At 49.5% G+C, this 17,934-nt stretch overlaps 4 protein-coding genes across 7 annotated transcripts; 2 read left to right on the top strand and 2 right to left on the bottom strand.

The window, feature by feature from the left end:
• Positions 1–409: 409 nt before the first annotated feature.
• On the top strand, positions 410–5,191 carry srsf5b (serine and arginine rich splicing factor 5b). 2 transcript variants are annotated; one of them, XM_068753519.1, is made up of 9 exons: positions 410–445; positions 713–852; positions 1,500–1,570; positions 1,678–1,788; positions 2,010–2,082; positions 3,342–3,415; positions 3,517–3,624; positions 4,254–4,421; positions 4,470–5,191. In XM_068753519.1, exons 2-9 carry the CDS (start codon positions 727–729, stop codon positions 4,678–4,680), a joined length of 942 nt encoding a protein of 313 aa, XP_068609620.1. In that variant the 5' UTR covers positions 410–445; positions 713–726; the 3' UTR covers positions 4,681–5,191. The 2 variants fall into 2 exon arrangements, with proteins under 2 accessions (XP_068609620.1, XP_068609618.1); XM_068753517.1 differs by having other exon boundaries at positions 4,254–5,191.
• A 322-nt stretch (positions 5,192–5,513) lies between these two features.
• Positions 5,514–7,180, bottom strand: LOC137909636 (hepatic sodium/bile acid cotransporter-like). The gene is made up of 6 exons (XM_068754097.1): positions 6,893–7,180; positions 6,724–6,810; positions 6,472–6,584; positions 6,175–6,379; positions 5,883–6,061; positions 5,514–5,790 (listed from the first exon to the last, which is right to left on the bottom strand). Exons 1-6 carry the CDS (start codon positions 7,103–7,105, stop codon positions 5,514–5,516), a joined length of 1,074 nt encoding a protein of 357 aa, XP_068610198.1. The 5' UTR covers positions 7,106–7,180.
• Positions 7,181–9,887: 2,707 nt separating this feature from the next.
• On the top strand, positions 9,888–14,731 carry max (myc associated factor X). 3 transcript variants are annotated; one of them, XM_068753530.1, is made up of 4 exons: positions 9,888–10,023; positions 13,095–13,250; positions 14,237–14,375; positions 14,492–14,731. In XM_068753530.1, the coding sequence occupies exons 1-4, from the start codon at positions 9,988–9,990 to the stop codon at positions 14,677–14,679; spliced, it is 519 nt and encodes a 172-aa protein (XP_068609631.1). In that variant the 5' UTR covers positions 9,888–9,987; the 3' UTR covers positions 14,680–14,731. The 3 variants fall into 3 exon arrangements, with proteins under 3 accessions (XP_068609631.1, XP_068609632.1, XP_068609633.1); XM_068753531.1 differs by having other exon boundaries at positions 14,252–14,375; XM_068753532.1 differs by having other exon boundaries at positions 13,095–13,202; positions 14,252–14,375.
• Positions 14,732–16,543: 1,812 nt separating this feature from the next.
• Positions 16,544–17,676, bottom strand: fntb (farnesyltransferase, CAAX box, subunit beta). The gene is made up of 4 exons (XM_068753968.1): positions 17,549–17,676; positions 17,354–17,465; positions 17,121–17,235; positions 16,544–16,911 (listed from the first exon to the last, which is right to left on the bottom strand). Exons 1-4 carry the CDS (start codon positions 17,658–17,660, stop codon positions 16,756–16,758), a joined length of 495 nt encoding a protein of 164 aa, XP_068610069.1. The 5' UTR covers positions 17,661–17,676; the 3' UTR covers positions 16,544–16,755.
• Positions 17,677–17,934: the final 258 nt, after the last annotated feature.

Genomic DNA, 17,934 nt, shown 5'->3' on the forward strand with positions numbered 1-17,934 from the left:
TTCCCTTATTGTTTCAGAGGGACACCTGCTGGTTAGAATTAGAAACTGCAATTTTTATTTGACGAAGAATGATCGCACGACCAGTAGTGTCATGACGTCAATAGTTTTTTTATTTTATTTTCTATGTGTGTGGAATTAATTTACTAAAAATGGGGAAGGGTGTCCGACAATACAATGAGTATTGCTCTACCGAGTGATAATACATTATTATTATTTTTGGACAATTGGGATATTGCCGTGCCGCTGTCGTCACCCTCTTTTCCAGTTAAATTACTTCCGCCTACGTTTCAAATGTCAAGCCAATCAGTGGCAGAGGAGGGCGGGCCGGCGTCGCCGAAGCGCCCTTCGTAAATTCAACCCCTCCCCTACTTCGCAGGCTCCATTTTGTTTTATTTTGCGGTCGCGTCGGTTTACAGACAGAAGCTACCACGAGGACTACTTAAATGTAAAATAATTTAATTCAATTTAATGCCGCCGTGTTATTGTCATGTTGTATAAGAAACGAAACTAAGTGTAAAGGTTAGCTTACTTTAGCCTGTAGCATGACTTCGTAAAATTGGCTCATTAGGCCCCGCAGTCGACTCCTAGCTTACTTGCTAGCATGCTACAATAGAGCACATTTTAAATCTGCCATTGTTCATTTGTTTTCTTATCTTATTAATATATTAATCCTTAAACGGTATATTATATATATATATACTCCCATTTGCAGATAACTACGTTATCATGAGTGGATGTCGGATATTCATCGGGCGCCTCAACCCCTCGGCGAGAGAGAAGGATGTGGAGAGGTTCTTCAAGGGATACGGTCGCATCCGAGATATTGACCTCAAGAAAGGCTTCGGCTTCGTGGTGAGTCACTTACGCGAGAATGGGTTAGCAAACAAGAGTGTTGCAAATCGTGCCAAGATGTGTACGTTATCATTCAGGCTCGATTCATTTAGGCGTAAATCCTCAATGGGGGGTATCGCCATGGTCTTTATCGCCTCCTCCGATGAGGAAGGATGCCATCGGCCATGTTTGCTTGTGATGTTCGGATCGATACTGAAATATCGATATCTCCGATACCAGACTTCACACACTACAATAAATCAAAAAAAAAATATTGATACTTAGGTAATGTGCATGTATATCAGGAAACACAGTGGAAAGTAGCTAAACGATTGAGATCTCGTCCAAATGATACGCAATTGGCGAGAACTACTTCTTCTTCCGTGTGTGTACTGCAGCATGCCACTCAACTCTGCCTGAAGAAATGGCAGAATGGAAAAGGAGCCACGCGTGGGTCTATTTTAGCTCTAAAAACACTTAAACACTGTCTTAAACACATCGAACAACAAACGCAGCCCATAATACGAGCCGTTTAAGGTTTACAAAGGGGGCCTGCGCTGCGCTCAGGTGCTGCAGGCAGGTATTCAGTTCCCTTAGAGCTGTGAACGCAGGCGTAGGTAACACTAAGAGTACTAAAGTGTTGCGTCGTTCTGTTTTTTTTATCGTAGGAGTTCGACGACCCCAGAGACGCAGAGGACGCGGTTTATGAACTTGATGGCAAAGAGTTATGCAATGAAAGGTTTGTGTTTCTGCTGCCGTGCGTGTCGATTTGAGATTTAAGGTGAGTTTGTGTGTCGCCCTCCCCGACATGCTGCCCTGGGTGTAAAATGTTTTCTGTGTTTTCAGGGTCACTATTGAGCACGCCCGCGTGCGCCTGCGCGGCGGGCGGGGCAGAGGACCCGGCGGCGGAGGCCGTTTCTCTGATCGCTATGGCCGCGGCTCACAGAGCAGTCGGAGGTACGTGTTCGGTTTGACGATCCAAAGATGGGTGTTGACGCCACGGTACAATAGATGAGAAGTATTTTTAACGCCGGTGTGTGTTTGTTTTTATCCGGCTTGGCATTGACCTGCTTAATGGTTTTAATGCATGTGTGAAACCACGTGAGCTCGCTGAAACGAAACGATGCAACGCGCGATGGGTGACGCTGAAGTCGCCGTCTCCTTTCTTTTGTCGCCAGTCGAAACCCTCCTCCGATGCGCACTGAGAACCGTCTGATCGTGGAGAACTTGTCCTCTCGCGTCAGCTGGCAGGTTAGTTTTGCTCCGGAGCGTTTTCTTTTTTCAACTTTCCAGCAATCTTCTGCATCATAAGTATTATCACCTCCAGCAGTTTGACTCCAACAATATACATGTACAGTTGCTAAATGTCCCCGCTGCTAAACTGAACCCTATTGCTAGCATGTTTACAATGTGTATTACGTTATATTTATTGTCGTAAGGCCCTGTTTAACACGCAGCGCTATCTGCAAGTAAATGAGTCAAGAAAAACTCTGACATTTGTTCCTTTTCATATTTTAACCAATTCTCCACCCCTTTATTTGCCAGCCTCACTGTTGTGTCATATGGACGAGGTCGCTTTTGGTGGAGTTAACCCCTTCAGGGTCCTTCTGTCTGGGTTGAGCCTGTGGTGTCAGCCAGTCTGTCCTACTCCTAGTTGACGCCTGCTGGTCATGTGAGCGCTCGCTCCACACTAGAGGTTGCTGGCGGCCTCTTCGCTCGATCGCCCGCCCGTCCGCTCGCTCGCTCGCAGGGGGGGTCGCCCCTGGCGTAAGGCCGAGAGCGAGAGAGAGGAAACAGAGTTGGCAGAGAGAGAGCGAGAGTCGATGGTGGCGGAGGCGGCGTGTTGATCGATGGTTCGTTAAATTGAGGGGCTTCAATCGATCGATACCCCCCCCCTCCCTACCCCCTTCTGGTGTTCCCGCACATCGTGAGAGAGAGAGTGTGAATTCCGCCCTGGTGCCCGTGGATATAATCTGCTGTTATGGCGGGCTCGGAGAGCCTGCCGCCCACCCCCAGAGGGTTTCACTCTCAGGTAGTAGTTTCCTCTCTTCCACCCTGTTCACTCTCTTTAATGAGGCGGGGTGCCGAGACAAGGGCGGTCCCGGCGCGGAGCCCTGTGCCCTCTTTGCCAGGGAAAATGGGGCTCTTAGTGCCGAACGCTGCCCCACGTGGCGCCACTGCAGTTCAGTTCATGCAGATGGCGTTCATGTCTCTGTAGTTACAAGGAGCGGCGGGTCCAAGAATCTCGCAGCTGGTGCAAATGCTGATTGGTCTCTTTTAAATTCAAAGCAGCGTCATTTTTCTTTTCATTCCAAAGTGTCATGTTTCTGTGTAAAACCCACGGGGGCTGCTGATTTAAACGCGTCAGAGGTTCTTGGACTCCTCCCCTTACCTGCAGTAGCCTTAAGCCTTCACAGTCAATCTAACCATCGCTCTCTTCTGGTATATTGTGTCTCAGGCTGTTTGTGTGTAAAGCTCGGCCCTAAGTTAACTGACGTTTACGTATGTAGGACCTGAAAGATTTCATGAGACAAGCTGGAGAGGTGACATTTGCAGACGCACATCGCCCCAAGGTCAACGAAGGGTACGAGCCTCGTCTGCGATAGCGTTAACTCGGCGTGCGGCGCTAGCGTGAAGACGGCGCGGCTGAACGTGTCGTGCTGTTTTTCTTTTCTTTTTTTACAGGGTTGTAGAGTTTGCCTCTTACAGTGATCTGAGAAACGCTCTTGAGAAATTGTCTGGAAAGGAAATGAATGGCAGAAAAATCAAGCTCATTGAGGCGGCCAAGAAAAGGTGAGTGGCTGCGGGGGGGGGGGGGGGGGGTGACCACGTCATGCTGAATCCAGCCGTTCCCTCTGGTCGCCCGGCAGGAGTCCTCTTATTGGGGGTGGAGCGCTACGCTAAAGTGTCATTTCGGTTCGGTACAAACAAATTGCTAGAAAATGAAAGCGATAGGATTTGGGTAATATTTCAAATCAATTAGACTGAGTTTCTAAAACTATTGTAATGTAACAGTTAAAAAAAATCTTAATAAAATTATAAATAAACAAGTTAGAACTGTGAACTTTGAACAGTTAACAGCCTGAATATGACAAATGTAACTATTCAAGCTTAAGGTTTTTGGCCGGAAAGGATTAGCTTCTCCGCATTTTGGATTTCTCCGCTTGCCTTCGTCCATCGGTGACTTTAACAGGGACGCCAAAGGGCGTAGTGAGGTGGGCGGGGCTTCCGGCTCGGGCTTCTCACTTGCTTTTGCCGTTAGTCACGCCTGCGAGCTACCAGCGCCCCTCCCCCTCAGTAAATGGTGTCCTTACTGCATGGATTTACGAATACTGCATAGAGTATAGTATACACGTCTTTCTATTGGTACATACGGTATATTCTGCATGTAATAATTATTATTCCCCGTTTCTGTTTTCCAGGTCGAGAAGTCGTTCCAGATCTGAGAGCTCCTCCCGCTCCCGCTCACGGTCCCGTTCTCGTTCTCGTTCTCGTTCTCGTGGTCGCTCTCCATCTCGCTCCCCCAGGCGCTCCCGTAGTCCCCGTAGCCCCCGCAGCCCCGCCAAGGCCCACAATCATTCCCGCTCCCGGTCCCGCTCTCGTTCCCGCTCTCGTTCCCGCTCTCGCTCCCGTTCCAGGTCCCGTTCCCGCTCTCCTGCCGGAGCCTCCTCCCCAACCCCCAAATCGAAGGAGCCCGTGAAACGGGCCTCCAAGATGAGCACGTCGGCCACTCCTCCTCCACTCATGCAGGCTCAGAGAGCTTCCCGCTCTCGTTCCCGCTCTCGTTCCCGTTCTCGCTCCCGTTCTCGTTCCCGCTCCCGTTCCCGTTCTCCCGCCAGCCAGCGCTAACGCTGAGTTTGTAGTTTAACCAACTGGTTTTCAGCAGTTGGGTCAGTTGGCACACTTTGACCTCCTCACGACCCTTTCTGAGGGCCAGGATGAGCGTTTCGGTAAAGTTCTTTTCCCGCCTGGATTATCGTCACCAATTCGAAATTTGGCCCCTTGAATTGTCATCATGGTGCATTTCTAAATTGAATATCTTCAGATGATCGGATCGAGATGAATGTGTGTTTACACTGAATTACTAAACGCCCTGAAGACGGAATCTGCTCTTTAGATGTGCCACAATACCTTTGATAAGACGCGCGACGGCTGTCTCTGTTTTTGCGATATCTTTGCTTGTCGGTGGTAGAATTTTTACGTTTTTTTTTTTTTTACATTTTCTCTTCATCACTTCCTGTAATTTTTTCCGTGTTTTGACCGACAGTCCCAACCACAGCTGGTGTGTGTGTGTGAAATGGCTGCATGTGCTTTCCTTGGTTAAAAATGTTGATCATTAAAAGTCGGATACGAACCATGACCTTTCGGCAGCTTCATTTTTATGGGTTTTCAGTCTTTATGCAAACGAATAAACTTAAATCTGGTAGAAATAAAGTTTTATTGTACTTCAGGCCTTCAGCGTCACAAATCCGATCCCTTGATGAGCGACCAGAGAGGAGATGAGGAGAGTCTCTCAAACCCGTGTGTTCACGCTGAAGTCTCGGGAGGCGGCTCCACATCCGGCGCCGGCCGGTACGTCTCTGTAGGATCAGAACAAAGGGTTAATATTTAATTAAAGCGATTCAACTCGATCAAAGCGGATTCTGTGCATTGACATTTCAGTCGCTAAAATCTCAATGGTGTCAGGACGTTGGCGCAGAAGAGGTCAAAGGTTCATTCGCTCCCCTTTGACCCCGTTTCAACCTGCCGCCGGTCTTGCCTTTGGCTTTGGGTCGGAGCCTTCGGTAACACCGGAGCAGCACCATCAGCGCCGCCGCCTCCATCAGCTGGAAGGAGGCGTACACCATGGGGAACAGGAACAGAGGCCCGACGGTCGCCGGGGCGAAGGCCAGCTTCAGGATGGTGATGCACAGTTGGACGTTCTGACATCCCGTTTCCATAGCGATGGTCCTCCGCTCCCTGTCGAGTTGGAGGGGACACATTCGTCTCGGTGTGTGTGAATGACGTAAAGCCCACGACTTGAACTTTGGATCGCCTTCGGCTTGACGCACGCGTGCTGGAGTCTGAAGACGGAGGAGATGGCGTAGCCGAAGGAGTAGCCGATGAGGGGCATGAGGGCGCTGATGGCCGTGAAGGTCGGAGACAGCACCGTGAGGATGGACCCGCCGATGCCGATGCTGGTGAGGACCGCCACGACCACGACGACGACCATCATTATGAAGATGCTTAGCTGAGCAAAGGAGCAGAGAACAGAGGGAAGGTTCTCATGGCTTCCATTAGCATTGATAACAGCAGTAATCCTCCTCCTCATGGACTGACGCAACCCCCCACTCAGTCGCTAACCCTTTTAAAGATCTTGGCGTTCTGCGGCCTGTAGTGGTTGATGAGGATGCCGATGCTGCAGGGGATCAGGATCAGGATCAGCCCCACCACGATGTCCAAGTAGGGCACGAACCTCTGCAGGTCGGCGAAGCCTTGGCAGTAGACGTAGAGCAGCAGAGGCATCATTCCCAGAGCCAGGAGCGTGGAGCAGGAAGTCATCACGATGCTGACGGGGGGGGGGGGAGAGCGATCGTCAGTCCCGTTACCTCGCCCGGGATGTGGGACAACAAGACAGGTTCCAGTAGGACGTTTGTCCACCTGAGGTTCATGTCTCCCTGCAGCAGCAGGGCCAGGATGTTGGACAGGCTTCCTCCGGGGGAGCAGCCACAGATCAGGACCACCACGGCGTCGATTTCGGTGAGCCCGAAGACCTGCAGCACGAAACGGGGAAGAGGTTCTTACGATTTCTGTCTCCCTATAATGACCTGACTGAAAGTCATAAAGGACGAGACGGTTTGGAGCGTCAGGAAAGCCGTGGATGAGTCTTGATTTGTTTTCTCTTATACCAACCTTAGCTAGGCAGAAGGCCGACAGAGGCATCACCCCGTACTGGGCCAGCAGGGCAATCGCCACCCCCTTTGGCTTCATCAGGTGGTGCTGGGAAGAAACGGCGGATCTCAACGTGACGGTTCAGCCCCTCTGTGATGCCTCCAGCGGGCGCACCGTCACCTGGCATCACCTTGATTTTGGGCAGCTCCATGGTGCATCCCAGCGAAACCATGGCGACGGCGAGGGAGACCGGCAGAATGATGTTGATCGCTTTGTTGATGGCCGGCGGCATCATGACCCCGTGAACCGAGGTGGCGTTGGCGTCCGTCGTGTTGGACCAGAGGCTCTCGTTCTGCCACCGACCCGGATCGGACACTGCTCTGAGGTCAGAGCCGTCCTCCATGGTAGCAACACACACACACACACACACACACACACACTGAGCTGTAATCTGCAACCACACACACACACACACACACACACACTGTCAACACCGTTAAATGAATGGAACAAAGTGCCTTTATTAAAGTGTGTTCATTTAATGACCGTTTGAATCAATCGGTCGATCAATACCTTAATTTATGCATCACTTTTCATGCATTAAAAAAAAAGTAGGTTTTACACAAAGTAAAACACGTCGTACTCAGAAATGCAGCAGTAATATTTATGGACTTTTCTTTTCCAACCAGATCAAATACTGCGTGGAGACATTCCAGCTCCTTCTTTACTCTCCCTGAACGGGCCGATAACTTGTCGTTACTCTCGATTAGGATGTTTCACTCGTGGGTTTAAGTTCACTGTTCACTTTATATAGTCCTGACCGATGGCACAATGACCCCGGCGTTCCAGTTTGCACCCGTCGTTCATTCGTTCGAGAGGATTTATGAAACATTAACGCCGAGTGTGGTAAAACGAAACGGTGAAACCTGAAACTGTCTGGTGTATATTTATGGAGTATTGAAGTTTATCCATTTGATCTGTAAATATCTTGCATTTTGTGTCATATTCAGTCGCATTTGTTCACATTCTCCATAAATTTTCCACTTATTTACACAAATGTCTACGTTTAAGGGGGGGGGGAAATCGGACCGTGGTGTGAACATCTCGATCTCACACCCTGTGCCACATGCAAATAGGATAAACTTAATAAAAGTACTTAAACACTTTAAAAATACCAACCCTTTATCATTTATAAGCAGATGGCAAGCTTTTAAAAGGTCTATAATACACAATAATACAGATGTTCACAGACGTGGGTTTGTTAATCTGTAAGATTCTTACACCTGTGATTTACTACATTGTTATTATTATTATGCATTTATAAACTGGCCTCTTTTGCTTCCGTCACATATAAATGCAAGACAGGAAAATAATTTTTAAAACTGAGGCTAACAAATTAAATAAAATTGATTGATTGACATGCACGGCAGCCAGTCAGATGCTGCTTCAACACGACCAAGACGCAGTTTTCTTCCTGCAGTACTCTTCATTAGAGACTCTAGTACTCTAATGAAGAGTACTACCTGAAGAAAACTGCCCATTTGTCGTATTCAAGCAGGCCAAAGTGGTCAGTGTGAGCACCCCTGACCTACAGTCATGCTTTTGTTGTTTTCAAAACCAACAAGTCTTTCATAATACAGAATACTGCACTGCTCCATCGATACGCTACTGAGTCTAGACACGTTTAATATACTGTATATTGAATATATTGAATTACCTGTGTTTCTAGAGCTCCGTGAACTCTTCTCTTCTCTCCATACTGAGAGAGAAATGCTCCTCGTTTCTGCGACTCTCTTAATGGCTGCAATAAATGACTGGTTGTAGGTGGGACAGCTTCATGACACATTCATATCTCATCAGTGATGTTATTGCCATGCGGGGGGGTGGGGGGGTGGTACAAACAATGTTTTTAATTTGAGTGACTTATTCATGTGACATTATGCTTGCTTCACTTTTGTAGCAATGTTTTTATTATTATTCTGCATGCCACATGGTCACTAACGCTTCATGACGTCCTTAAGGACATTAAGGACATTATTCTCTTTTTTGACACGCACAGATAAGCACAAATAAAAACTCCCCAAGAGCAACAACAAGGAATCAGCCGGACTTGTTTAAGTTCGGTTGAAGACGTTTCACTTAAATGACCGGTGGAGGAGTCCAGAAACCTTTACCCCCGTTGGAGCAGAAAACAAACAAAGGACCGAAACCACCAGGGCAATAAGACTCATCATCCATAAGGTGAAAGGTCGTTCTCCCCCACCCTCAGTTAGCATCAAGGGTGTGGCAAGGCAGATGAGAGAGAGCTCGGTTTCTGTGCGCTTTACTTCATTATCAAATCTTCTACGACGTTACTCGTCCATCCCGAGAGCAGATTTTAGACGTGATTGGAGTGCACAAATATCTCCAGATGGATTCTTGTCTTTTTCACAGCAGTGAATGCATTATTAAAGGCCGGCCCCATTATGTTTCCGTCCTTCACATGCTGTAATCCACCACATTCCTCGTGTGCCCTGCTTGTCTGTGCCTCTGTAGTAAATGCCACATATGTTTTTGTTGAATGAAAGGTGGAGGCTAAAATTTGGGCGGAGGGAAAAAGATGGTGGCATCAAGGTGAGTTCAGGTTTAAATCTTTGTGTCTGCACAGCGACAGGATTAACAGCGACTGTGATCTCTTGACCTCCTGGGGGAGAAGAGCCCTGCTTGTTTTTTTCACATTTAGTGACCCACTGTTGCAGCGCAGACTAATCCACAGTGTAAGCTTCTTATCTGCAGCACAATTTTTTTTTTTTTTTTACAAAGGATGCATAACAGCAGATTAATTGCAATTTATCATAGAGTCAATTTCCATAAGAAGTGATGGGTTAAAAGCTTCCTGGACCTTGTAGTTTATAACGAAGGATTGCTCGCTATTTTAATTATTTAAAAGCAACCTACTAAAATTCATATAAATCATATCTTATTAAATATCTTATTTTATAACATTATAGACATGAAAATCAACTAATAATTGATTGTTGTGCTTTTCTGATAAAAAAAGCAACAAAAACGTATTGAACTACAACGCCCATATGCCCTCGCCGTACTGCGCATGCGTGGTGCGTAGCGGCAGCTGCATGTGCGTCGTGTCGTCACGTGCCCAATGGTCGAGTCCGCCTCGAGTCCTGTCCAAACAGAACGCGATCATTTAGCTTAGCTGCCCGTCGGAGCGCCTCTCGGTGCTATATCGATCCATGTTGGTTTTTTAGCCGCGCGTCCCTTTAAATTAGAACATTCTATCGAATAATGAGCGATAACGATGATATCGAAGTCGACAGTGACGTAAGTGTTTCCACTTTGAGCGTTTGAAAGATGTTATTCTGCTCGTTGACGAGGTTTAGCCGAACTAGCGGCTCAAGCTAAGCTAGCTAGAAGCTAGCTACTTTGGCTCTTCGGATGGGAATTTCTTGCTTTATTTTATTTATCGAACAACGGCGACCTTTATTATCCCCAGCCTCGCTGGTTAGTTAAATAATTATGCTTTCTCAGTGACCTCAGGGGGGGACGGTGCGACCTGCTGGATCATTTCTGGCTACATTTGTACTTTCTGTTCTGCTTCTTCGCAGGAACACTCGCCGAGCGTTCTCTCCGTGCTGCGTAATGCGGGGCGGATTCGTCCCAATGTCGGAAAACGTGTCGACGTCGCTGCGAAGTTGAACAATAATTCCGCGCATTCTGAGGATCTGCGTGGTCGTCGGTCGATCGGTGTGACGTAAAACGGCGTTGAAAGTGACTCTGGTGCATGTTTGTTTATTGCGGTTGATCTCCCGTTGAGTCGCGGTGCGTTGGATGATAAGCGTGTTTGCGTACTGCAGGGGCTTCCCCCCCCCCATCCTGTGGAGACGACGTCATCTATATATAGACCAAAGCTTTGATCCCTGCTCCACTTGCCTGTTTTTCTGTTGTTGTTGTAAATCTATTAAGATTTTTACGTCAAGTTTAAATCCTCTCTGGTGGGGGTGGGGGGGTGTTTCCGGTCGTGATCGTGCATGCGTGTCAGGAGCCAGACGCATGAACGGCATGCCGGGATGTTCCTCCCACTGGAAGGGGCTGGAGGCCCGAATGAATGACGTATCGCTCCATCTCATACTAGCCAGGAGAAACGCGCTTTGCGTGACTTGGTTGATGCCCAGGTGAGACGCCTCGCCTCCGGACCGACCAGAGCCGCGGCGTGGAAACGTAATGGCGCCTTGTCTTGATCGTGGTCGCTGTTGGCTCGGCGGTCGTCGTTCTGTTTGCATTTCTGTCCTGAGTGATGACATGAAAGGCTCGTTTGTCCAGTCGAGTAAGCGCAGCGCCTTTGGCTGCCATCTTGAACCATTGCTTGGTGCAGCTTGTTAAGATCCGACCAATTATGTCTCTTTTTAAAAAATAAATAAATATATATATATATGCAAAGTATTATTCATCCTGTGAAGTGTTGGCGTTTCTGCGGTTGCTAGCCTTTTGTTCAGATAACCTGAGGCGCCCGTCGGTGGCGTGGAAGCGGCGGTTGCGTAACGTAGAGAACAGAGGGATCTGGTGTCTCCTCCTCGGCGACCAGTAAAAGGCAGCTTTATGATGGTGGCTTTCACATGTGGAATTAAACACGGGCCCGGTGTGTCCCGGGGTCGGTACCGCGTGACCTCTGTCAAACGGCTTGGCGTCCTCTCCCGGTAGTTGGGAGTTACACAGAATTAGATTTTAGTGGATTTTTGGCGTGCTGCTGAATCGCTCTTATTCCTCCATTTTGATTTCTGCCAGTTTGACTCCGACATTGAATGCTTTTATTTTGTAAAAGCAAACCGCCGTGGCCCACTTCCTCTCTCAAAGACGACGGCGCAGCCTAGAATGGACCCGGCAGTCCGCCGACGCTCCTTCTATTTGCGTAAACCACCCAAAAGACCAAAAGAACGCCGCCGTCTGTCCCAAGTAACGGGCGGCGGGGTCGTCGCCAGGACGATTTTTATGGTGTAAAACCAGGTAACATGACTAGCATGTAGCTCGACTCCGCCCGCCTGAGGCCGCCCCCAAACCACATCGTTTTTCTCATCCAATATTTGAATGCGATTCAGTTTTTAATGGAGGCAGCTTTGAATTTGATTGGTCGTCTGTCTTCATGAGGAAGCCCGACGTCGACGCGGATTAGGCTCGGCTCAGATTAACAACAAGATCAAAGGTCTGATTGAAGTACGAACGCGGTTGAGATTTGAGGCTGGGCGAGTGCAAATTCAGCACGGATAAAATGAGGGTCTGATTACGTTGCGAGGTGTTCATGATATAGATGGGTAGAAATGCCTGGAATAGACCCCCCCCCCCCCCATTACCTCCAGCAGCACACCCTGACGGAGTACTGATCGTTCTTAATCTAAATTCAGCTCATTAACCCGGATCTAAAGCGACTAATTTTCTGAAGTCCACATTTACCTGTTGTCGACTCTGCTGTGATCCTCGTCCGACTCCTCTCACAATCTGAACGCTCGAGCTTCCTGATTTCAAGAATTTTAAAACCTGAGAAAGGGAGGGACAGAAATGCAAGTAAACACGAGAACAGAAGTTCTCGTGTTTACTGGTCAAAGACAAAGATATGTCATTGATTAGGGGCTGCTTTCTCCATAGAGGAAGGGACGATTGTTTTTAATCTATAGTTTGTTAAAAATCTCTGCGTTATGAGTGGAAATGTAATCCCCGACCGCACCAGAGTAATCTTTGGTGGTTGGTTTTAACTTCGTTTTCCAGCCGGATTCGTTTGGGCTCCAGGGCGTCTGCGCTGTTATCGCCCGTCTGCGTGTTTTGTCTTCGCGGGACGTCACGCCGCGTCCCGGCTGCTAGTCGATGTGACACGGGGACTATTTTATCAAAAACAATTCTCTCTCTTTCAATCTCTAGACGGCAGTATTTTTTTTTTTTTTTGCCACAACAACCAGAATGTCTTCTTTGCGCCGTCTTGCTTGAATCGTGGCTTTGCTGCCACCTGTGTTTACCGCTGGTACTGCGCCGTTTGATCCTCATTTTTTTTTATAAAGCTTTTAAAGAGAGTGCGCGAACGTGGATGAAATGGAAGCAGGATGCGGAGGTCGGGCGCCGTCTCTCTCTGTATTTAATCATTTTACACTAAATGAGCCTTCAGTATTTCTCTTTTTATTACTCGGTATTCACCAGATGTTAATTTAGCGTCTCAGAATGAAATCCTTTGTAGTTGGAGCTTGAAAGTCACACCTCCGCTGCGACAGAGAGGCGTTTGAATAACATTTGGGGTTCCTGGCAGCAGGACGGTTTGCGTAGGCGGACCGGGGACGGCTGGATGCTCGCCGCCTTCTTACCCACGATGCTGTGCTGCCGTCCTGATGGCCCTGTGACTCTTGTCATTGCAGGCAGACAAACGTGCGCACCACAATGCTCTGGAGCGCAAACGTAGGGACCACATCAAAGACAGCTTTCACAGCCTCCGGGACTCGGTACCCGCCCTTCAGGGAGAAAAGGTTGGTACAGCTCAGCCCGACAGGTCCGCAGGCACACAAATGGCTCATGTAAGACAATTTCTACAACTTCTCCGTGTTTGATAAAAGGTGAAGTGCGCTTGGTGGTCGGTGTGTGTTTGCTGTTAATTTCATTTCCGGCGCGCCGCAGAATTGTTTCCTTTTCTCGATGTGCATGCTGGGTAAAAGGGCGGCGGGCAGGCGAGCGGCGAGATGGCACCAGCGTCAGGAAGTGACCGTGAAGAAATCCCGTTGCTCTCTTCCTGTTTCGGCGTCTGAAGCTGCGGCCGTCCTCATAAAGGGCTCCGAGCCCCGTCCGGTTCAGCGTCGGTGCGGACTTCCAGACGTTTATAGTCCTCCACCGGGTCCACGTTGACGCCCTGGATGGGAACGGGGGGGGGGGGGGGGGTCATCGGAAACTCTGTCCCCCTGAGGAATCGATCAGCGATTAGATTATTGGAGCGCTCCCACAAGAATGATCCTTCAGAGACTGTAACAACTGCATTTGACTCGACTGCCGACGTGTGAGCGACCTCGGAAGAGTTTAAATGTCTGGCAACGGCGTCGTCGAGCCCGAAGCAGAAGTACGATTCCTGCAACCCCCCCTCCCCCCCCAAGAACAGATTCAATAGTCTGATTTCCACTCAGACAGAAAGCCGGTGCCTCTTGCTTCGGCATGTGCGTTTTTATACGAGATGCAGGGGAGGAGGCGGAGCCGTTCTAGGCTCCGACCCCCCCCCTGATCCCACGGCATGCAAGCGTTTTTGGGACGCGCTCCGGCACTCCGTTTTGTTCCTGTAGGGGCGAACGCGCGGCAATGTCTCCTCGCCTGCAAATGCCAGAAGTGCTGGAGGTTTGTTGAGCGTTTAGAAGCTGCGCAGAAACACGCCGCCGTCCTCGATTTCTCTGCGGTCGTTGGCAGGTTTTTATTTTTTTTGAGTGTGTGTGTGTGCGTGTGTGTGTGTGTCAGACGTGCGAATGAGACAATCCCTGTATTCTTGCGTCACTGCTTCAATTTCTGCATGTGTCACTAACAGCCGTCTGCCAAACAGGCGTCTCGAGCTCAAATCCTAGACAAAGCCACAGAGTACATCCAGTACATGAGGCGAAAAAACCACACGCACCAGCAGGACATCGACGACCTGAAGAGGCAGAACGCGCTGCTGGAGCAGCAAGGTATCCGCCCGCCACGCGTTAGTGAGACAATCGGGCGTGAACGTGTCCCCGGCGGGGGCCCGATCCCGGCGTCGACCGTCCTCCGCTCACGGCCCTCGTCTTCTTGTGCCCTCCAGTCCGCGCTCTGGAGAAGGTGAAGGGCTCCACTCAGCTCCAGGCCAACTACTCGTCGTCCGACAGCAGCTTGTACACCAACCCCAAAGGCAGCGCCGTGTCCGCGTTCGACGGAGGCTCCGACTCCAGCTCCGAGTCGGAGGTGGAGGAGCCGCCCAACAGGAAGAAGCTGCGCGTGGAGGCCAGCTAGAGGGCCCGGCGGTCCAAACCCCGGTCAAGGGCACAAAGGGGGGGGGGGGGGGGGGGGGTGATGAGCGCGGCCTCCGAACCTCACATCACCCCCCCCCCTCACCGCCCTTCCATCCTTTAATGGCTGGGCTGGTACCGGAGACTCATGACCCGTCAAACCTCCTCACAACCCGCCACAAGCGTCTCCCCCGATCTCCAGACAGAGGAGGGCGGGAGATGACCGCTTCAATCCATCCAGAGAGCTTTAGAGTCCCCCCCCCCCCCACACGCTCCCTTTTCTTTGGCTTCCCGTTTTTGTTTTTCCCCGCTAACAAAGATAGCAACGATCCAAAACCCCAAAAGCGGCAGCTTGGCTGCTCGAGGACTTTGTGCTTCGTAGCGCGCCCCTCCTCCCCCTCCCCCTCCCCAGAGTGTTTTTTGGGAGCTATATTATATATTTGTTGTCCTGTTTTTACTTTATTCTTGACACACACATCTAGATAAATGATCCCGGAGCCTTTTTTTTTTTACCTTTTGCAGCTTCCTTTCTCCACTGAAGAATGTGACGATGCTTTGAAGCAAAGGTCGGCGTCGTACTCTCACCTCACCTCAGGCCGGCGCTCGCAGACACTTTCTGCCCCGACACACGGTTTATAAAAATAAAACACAAAAAAGACGGAATTGATGTTTTGAAAAGGAGTTTATTCCTGAACTTGTATCGTATTTTGTCCTTCGGCTTGAAGTAGTGAATGACTTTAGGTGGCTGAATTCTTTAGGCATCTTGTTTTATATATGATAAAAAGCATTGATTGGATGTTTAAGTACAAGACTATGTTATGCGTTTTGTCATAAGCTCACGCGTTACGGGGGGAAAATGCCAATTTGTCACGTGTAGTTTTCCTTCAGGGCATGAAATAGTTATTGAATGTCAAAGGTAGATCCCCTTTTTTTTTTTTTTTTTTTAATAGTGCAAGGAATAAAAAGTCCTTGCCGATGTGTTGTGGTTTACACGGTAAAAATCAGTTGCTGAGCCCCTCCCCCCCCCCCCCACGGCCCCCTGAGGGGAAAAAAAAAGGATGCAGTTGGTGTGTCTAGGAAACGTGTATGTATATTTTCCATTTTATTTCCATTTAGGAGGATATAATTAGTGTAAAAGGTCTTTGTCCGTTTCCATTCCATGGAAGTTACAAGTATGTTGTACATACTGCCAACAATTGTCTTGCAAGTTGAGGCCTACCTTTTACTATGAGACTATAAAATTAAATATTTTATCCTTTAGCGTGCTCCTTGTGATTCATTGATCCTCCGGCTCGTGCGGCGTTCAGGGCCGGTCGTGAAACGTCAGGTTTTCCTTGTTTCCAGTGACGCACGGATGTCGGATTCAGAACAAGGAGACGATGGACCTACGACGTAGATTTAATCTGGGCATCCGCTCATTTCCATTATGAAGATGGTCAATAAGTAGTTTATAATCTGATTGCAGGCAGGAATGAGTGGAAACACTTATTAGGGTTGTAGATTACCAAACCATTAACACTTATTGGATTCGGAAGAAAGCTTGTTTTGACGAGGTTAAAAATATCTTTGTTTAATAGACTAATCTGATCATTTAGTCTCAGAGTTCCGATCCGTTAATTCTGCATTCAAATGGGTCCGTTATTAGCAGGAAAATAAAGTTACAGCCCAAATAAGTTTGTGCTTTTATTTTGGAGTCAAACATCTCGATGCGATTAGCTATAAATAATTGATTCGTTTTAGCTGAGTGGATAAATCAGTCCCGTTTTCATTCTGCTGATTCTTTGCAAACACAACTCCCACCCTGATAAAATCCAGTTTCTGCGGAATCTTCAATAAAAAAAAGAGCTCCGTAAACGATTAACTGAGGTTAGAAACTTTTATTTCAGCGTGACAAAACGCTTTGCAAGCAAAAGGACTCGACGTGAATCCCTGAACTTTATCCACCCGATCCGGCCCAAAACCCAGCCTTCCCTTTCTACCGAGGGTCGACCATCCGGCCGCTGCTTCGGCGTTTGACGGTTCGAGTCCGCTCCGCAGAGGAGGCCGGTTCAACCGCTGGGACGTTTCTACGGAAGCCTGACTAGGACTGACAGCCAGCTGGTTCCGATGCGGCGGCCGACGGTCCGGCGGCGCCTCCCGGCCGCTCTTTGTCTTTGGGGACGGGCAGCTGGAGGAAGAACTCCAGGGCCTGAGACACCTTCTCTGGACAAATGTTGTAAATGGGATGAGTTGGAGCCTGCAGGAGGGAACAGATGAGAAGCGTCTAATTTAAGGGCGGCGCTCCGGTTCTGATGTTCCCCACAGACGGGGACTTCAAAGTGAGAGACGCAGACACTCGTCCGATCGGTCAAACGGCATTCAGGAAGCACTGAGATGAGAGAGAAGCATTTCCACCAGGGAAGTTTCTCCTCCAGGGTCCCGTGGATTCGTTCTGATCCGACTCACCAATCGGTTCTCCTCCCTGCCGAGGATCATCTCGCGGTGGAGCTCCACGTTTCCAAAGTGCTGCGCGATGGAGAGGCCGCTCAGGCAGTAGCACGTGTGGTAGAAATCTCTGGACCTGGACTCGGACAGGAAGCGGGACAGCCATGTGGCGTGAGCAGAAACCAGGCGAGTCCCGGTGTGTGTGTGTGTGTGTGTGTGTGTGCGCGCGTGTGTCCAGATGGCGCGGGACTGACTTGCCGGGCTTGTCCACCAGCCCCCCCGTTGGGTTCTGACAGCACAGGAGGATGTACTCCTGCAGGGCCTGCTGCTCGAACATCCAGCGCTGCCGACTCAGCGCCGACTCTCCTGCGGGCGGTCCGGTAGGACATTGTTTTATTGTTATTCTCCACCTTCGATGACGAAACGAGATCCGGCTGAAGATTCGGTACCTTCCTTGAATACGGCTCTGTGGAGCAGCGGCAGGAGTCCCGCCTGCCAGAAGGAGTAGCAGCCGTCCACCAGTTTGTTGCAGCGGCCCTGGAAGCCTCCTTCGAAGCGCATCTGCCTGCTGACCACCCACCGCTGGGGGGGGGGGGGGGGGGGGGGCAAACACCGTTCTCATGAAGCGCGTCTCCCCCCCCCCCCCCCCCCACCTCCTCACATTATTTACAAGACAAACACACGTCTGTAGACTTTGGGACTTCCGGGGGGGGGGGGCTTATTAGTCGAGGGCGTGTTCCGTTTGGACCTGGGGCGGGGTCTTACGGCGGCGCCGCCAGGCTCTTTGCAGAAGGATGAATTGACATTCCATCTAAATGTTAGCCTCATCGTCACC

Source organism: Brachionichthys hirsutus, chromosome 20, assembly GCF_040956055.1.
Source record: "Brachionichthys hirsutus isolate HB-005 chromosome 20, CSIRO-AGI_Bhir_v1, whole genome shotgun sequence".
In the NCBI taxonomy this organism is placed as follows: domain Eukaryota; kingdom Metazoa; phylum Chordata; class Actinopteri; order Lophiiformes; family Brachionichthyidae; genus Brachionichthys; species Brachionichthys hirsutus.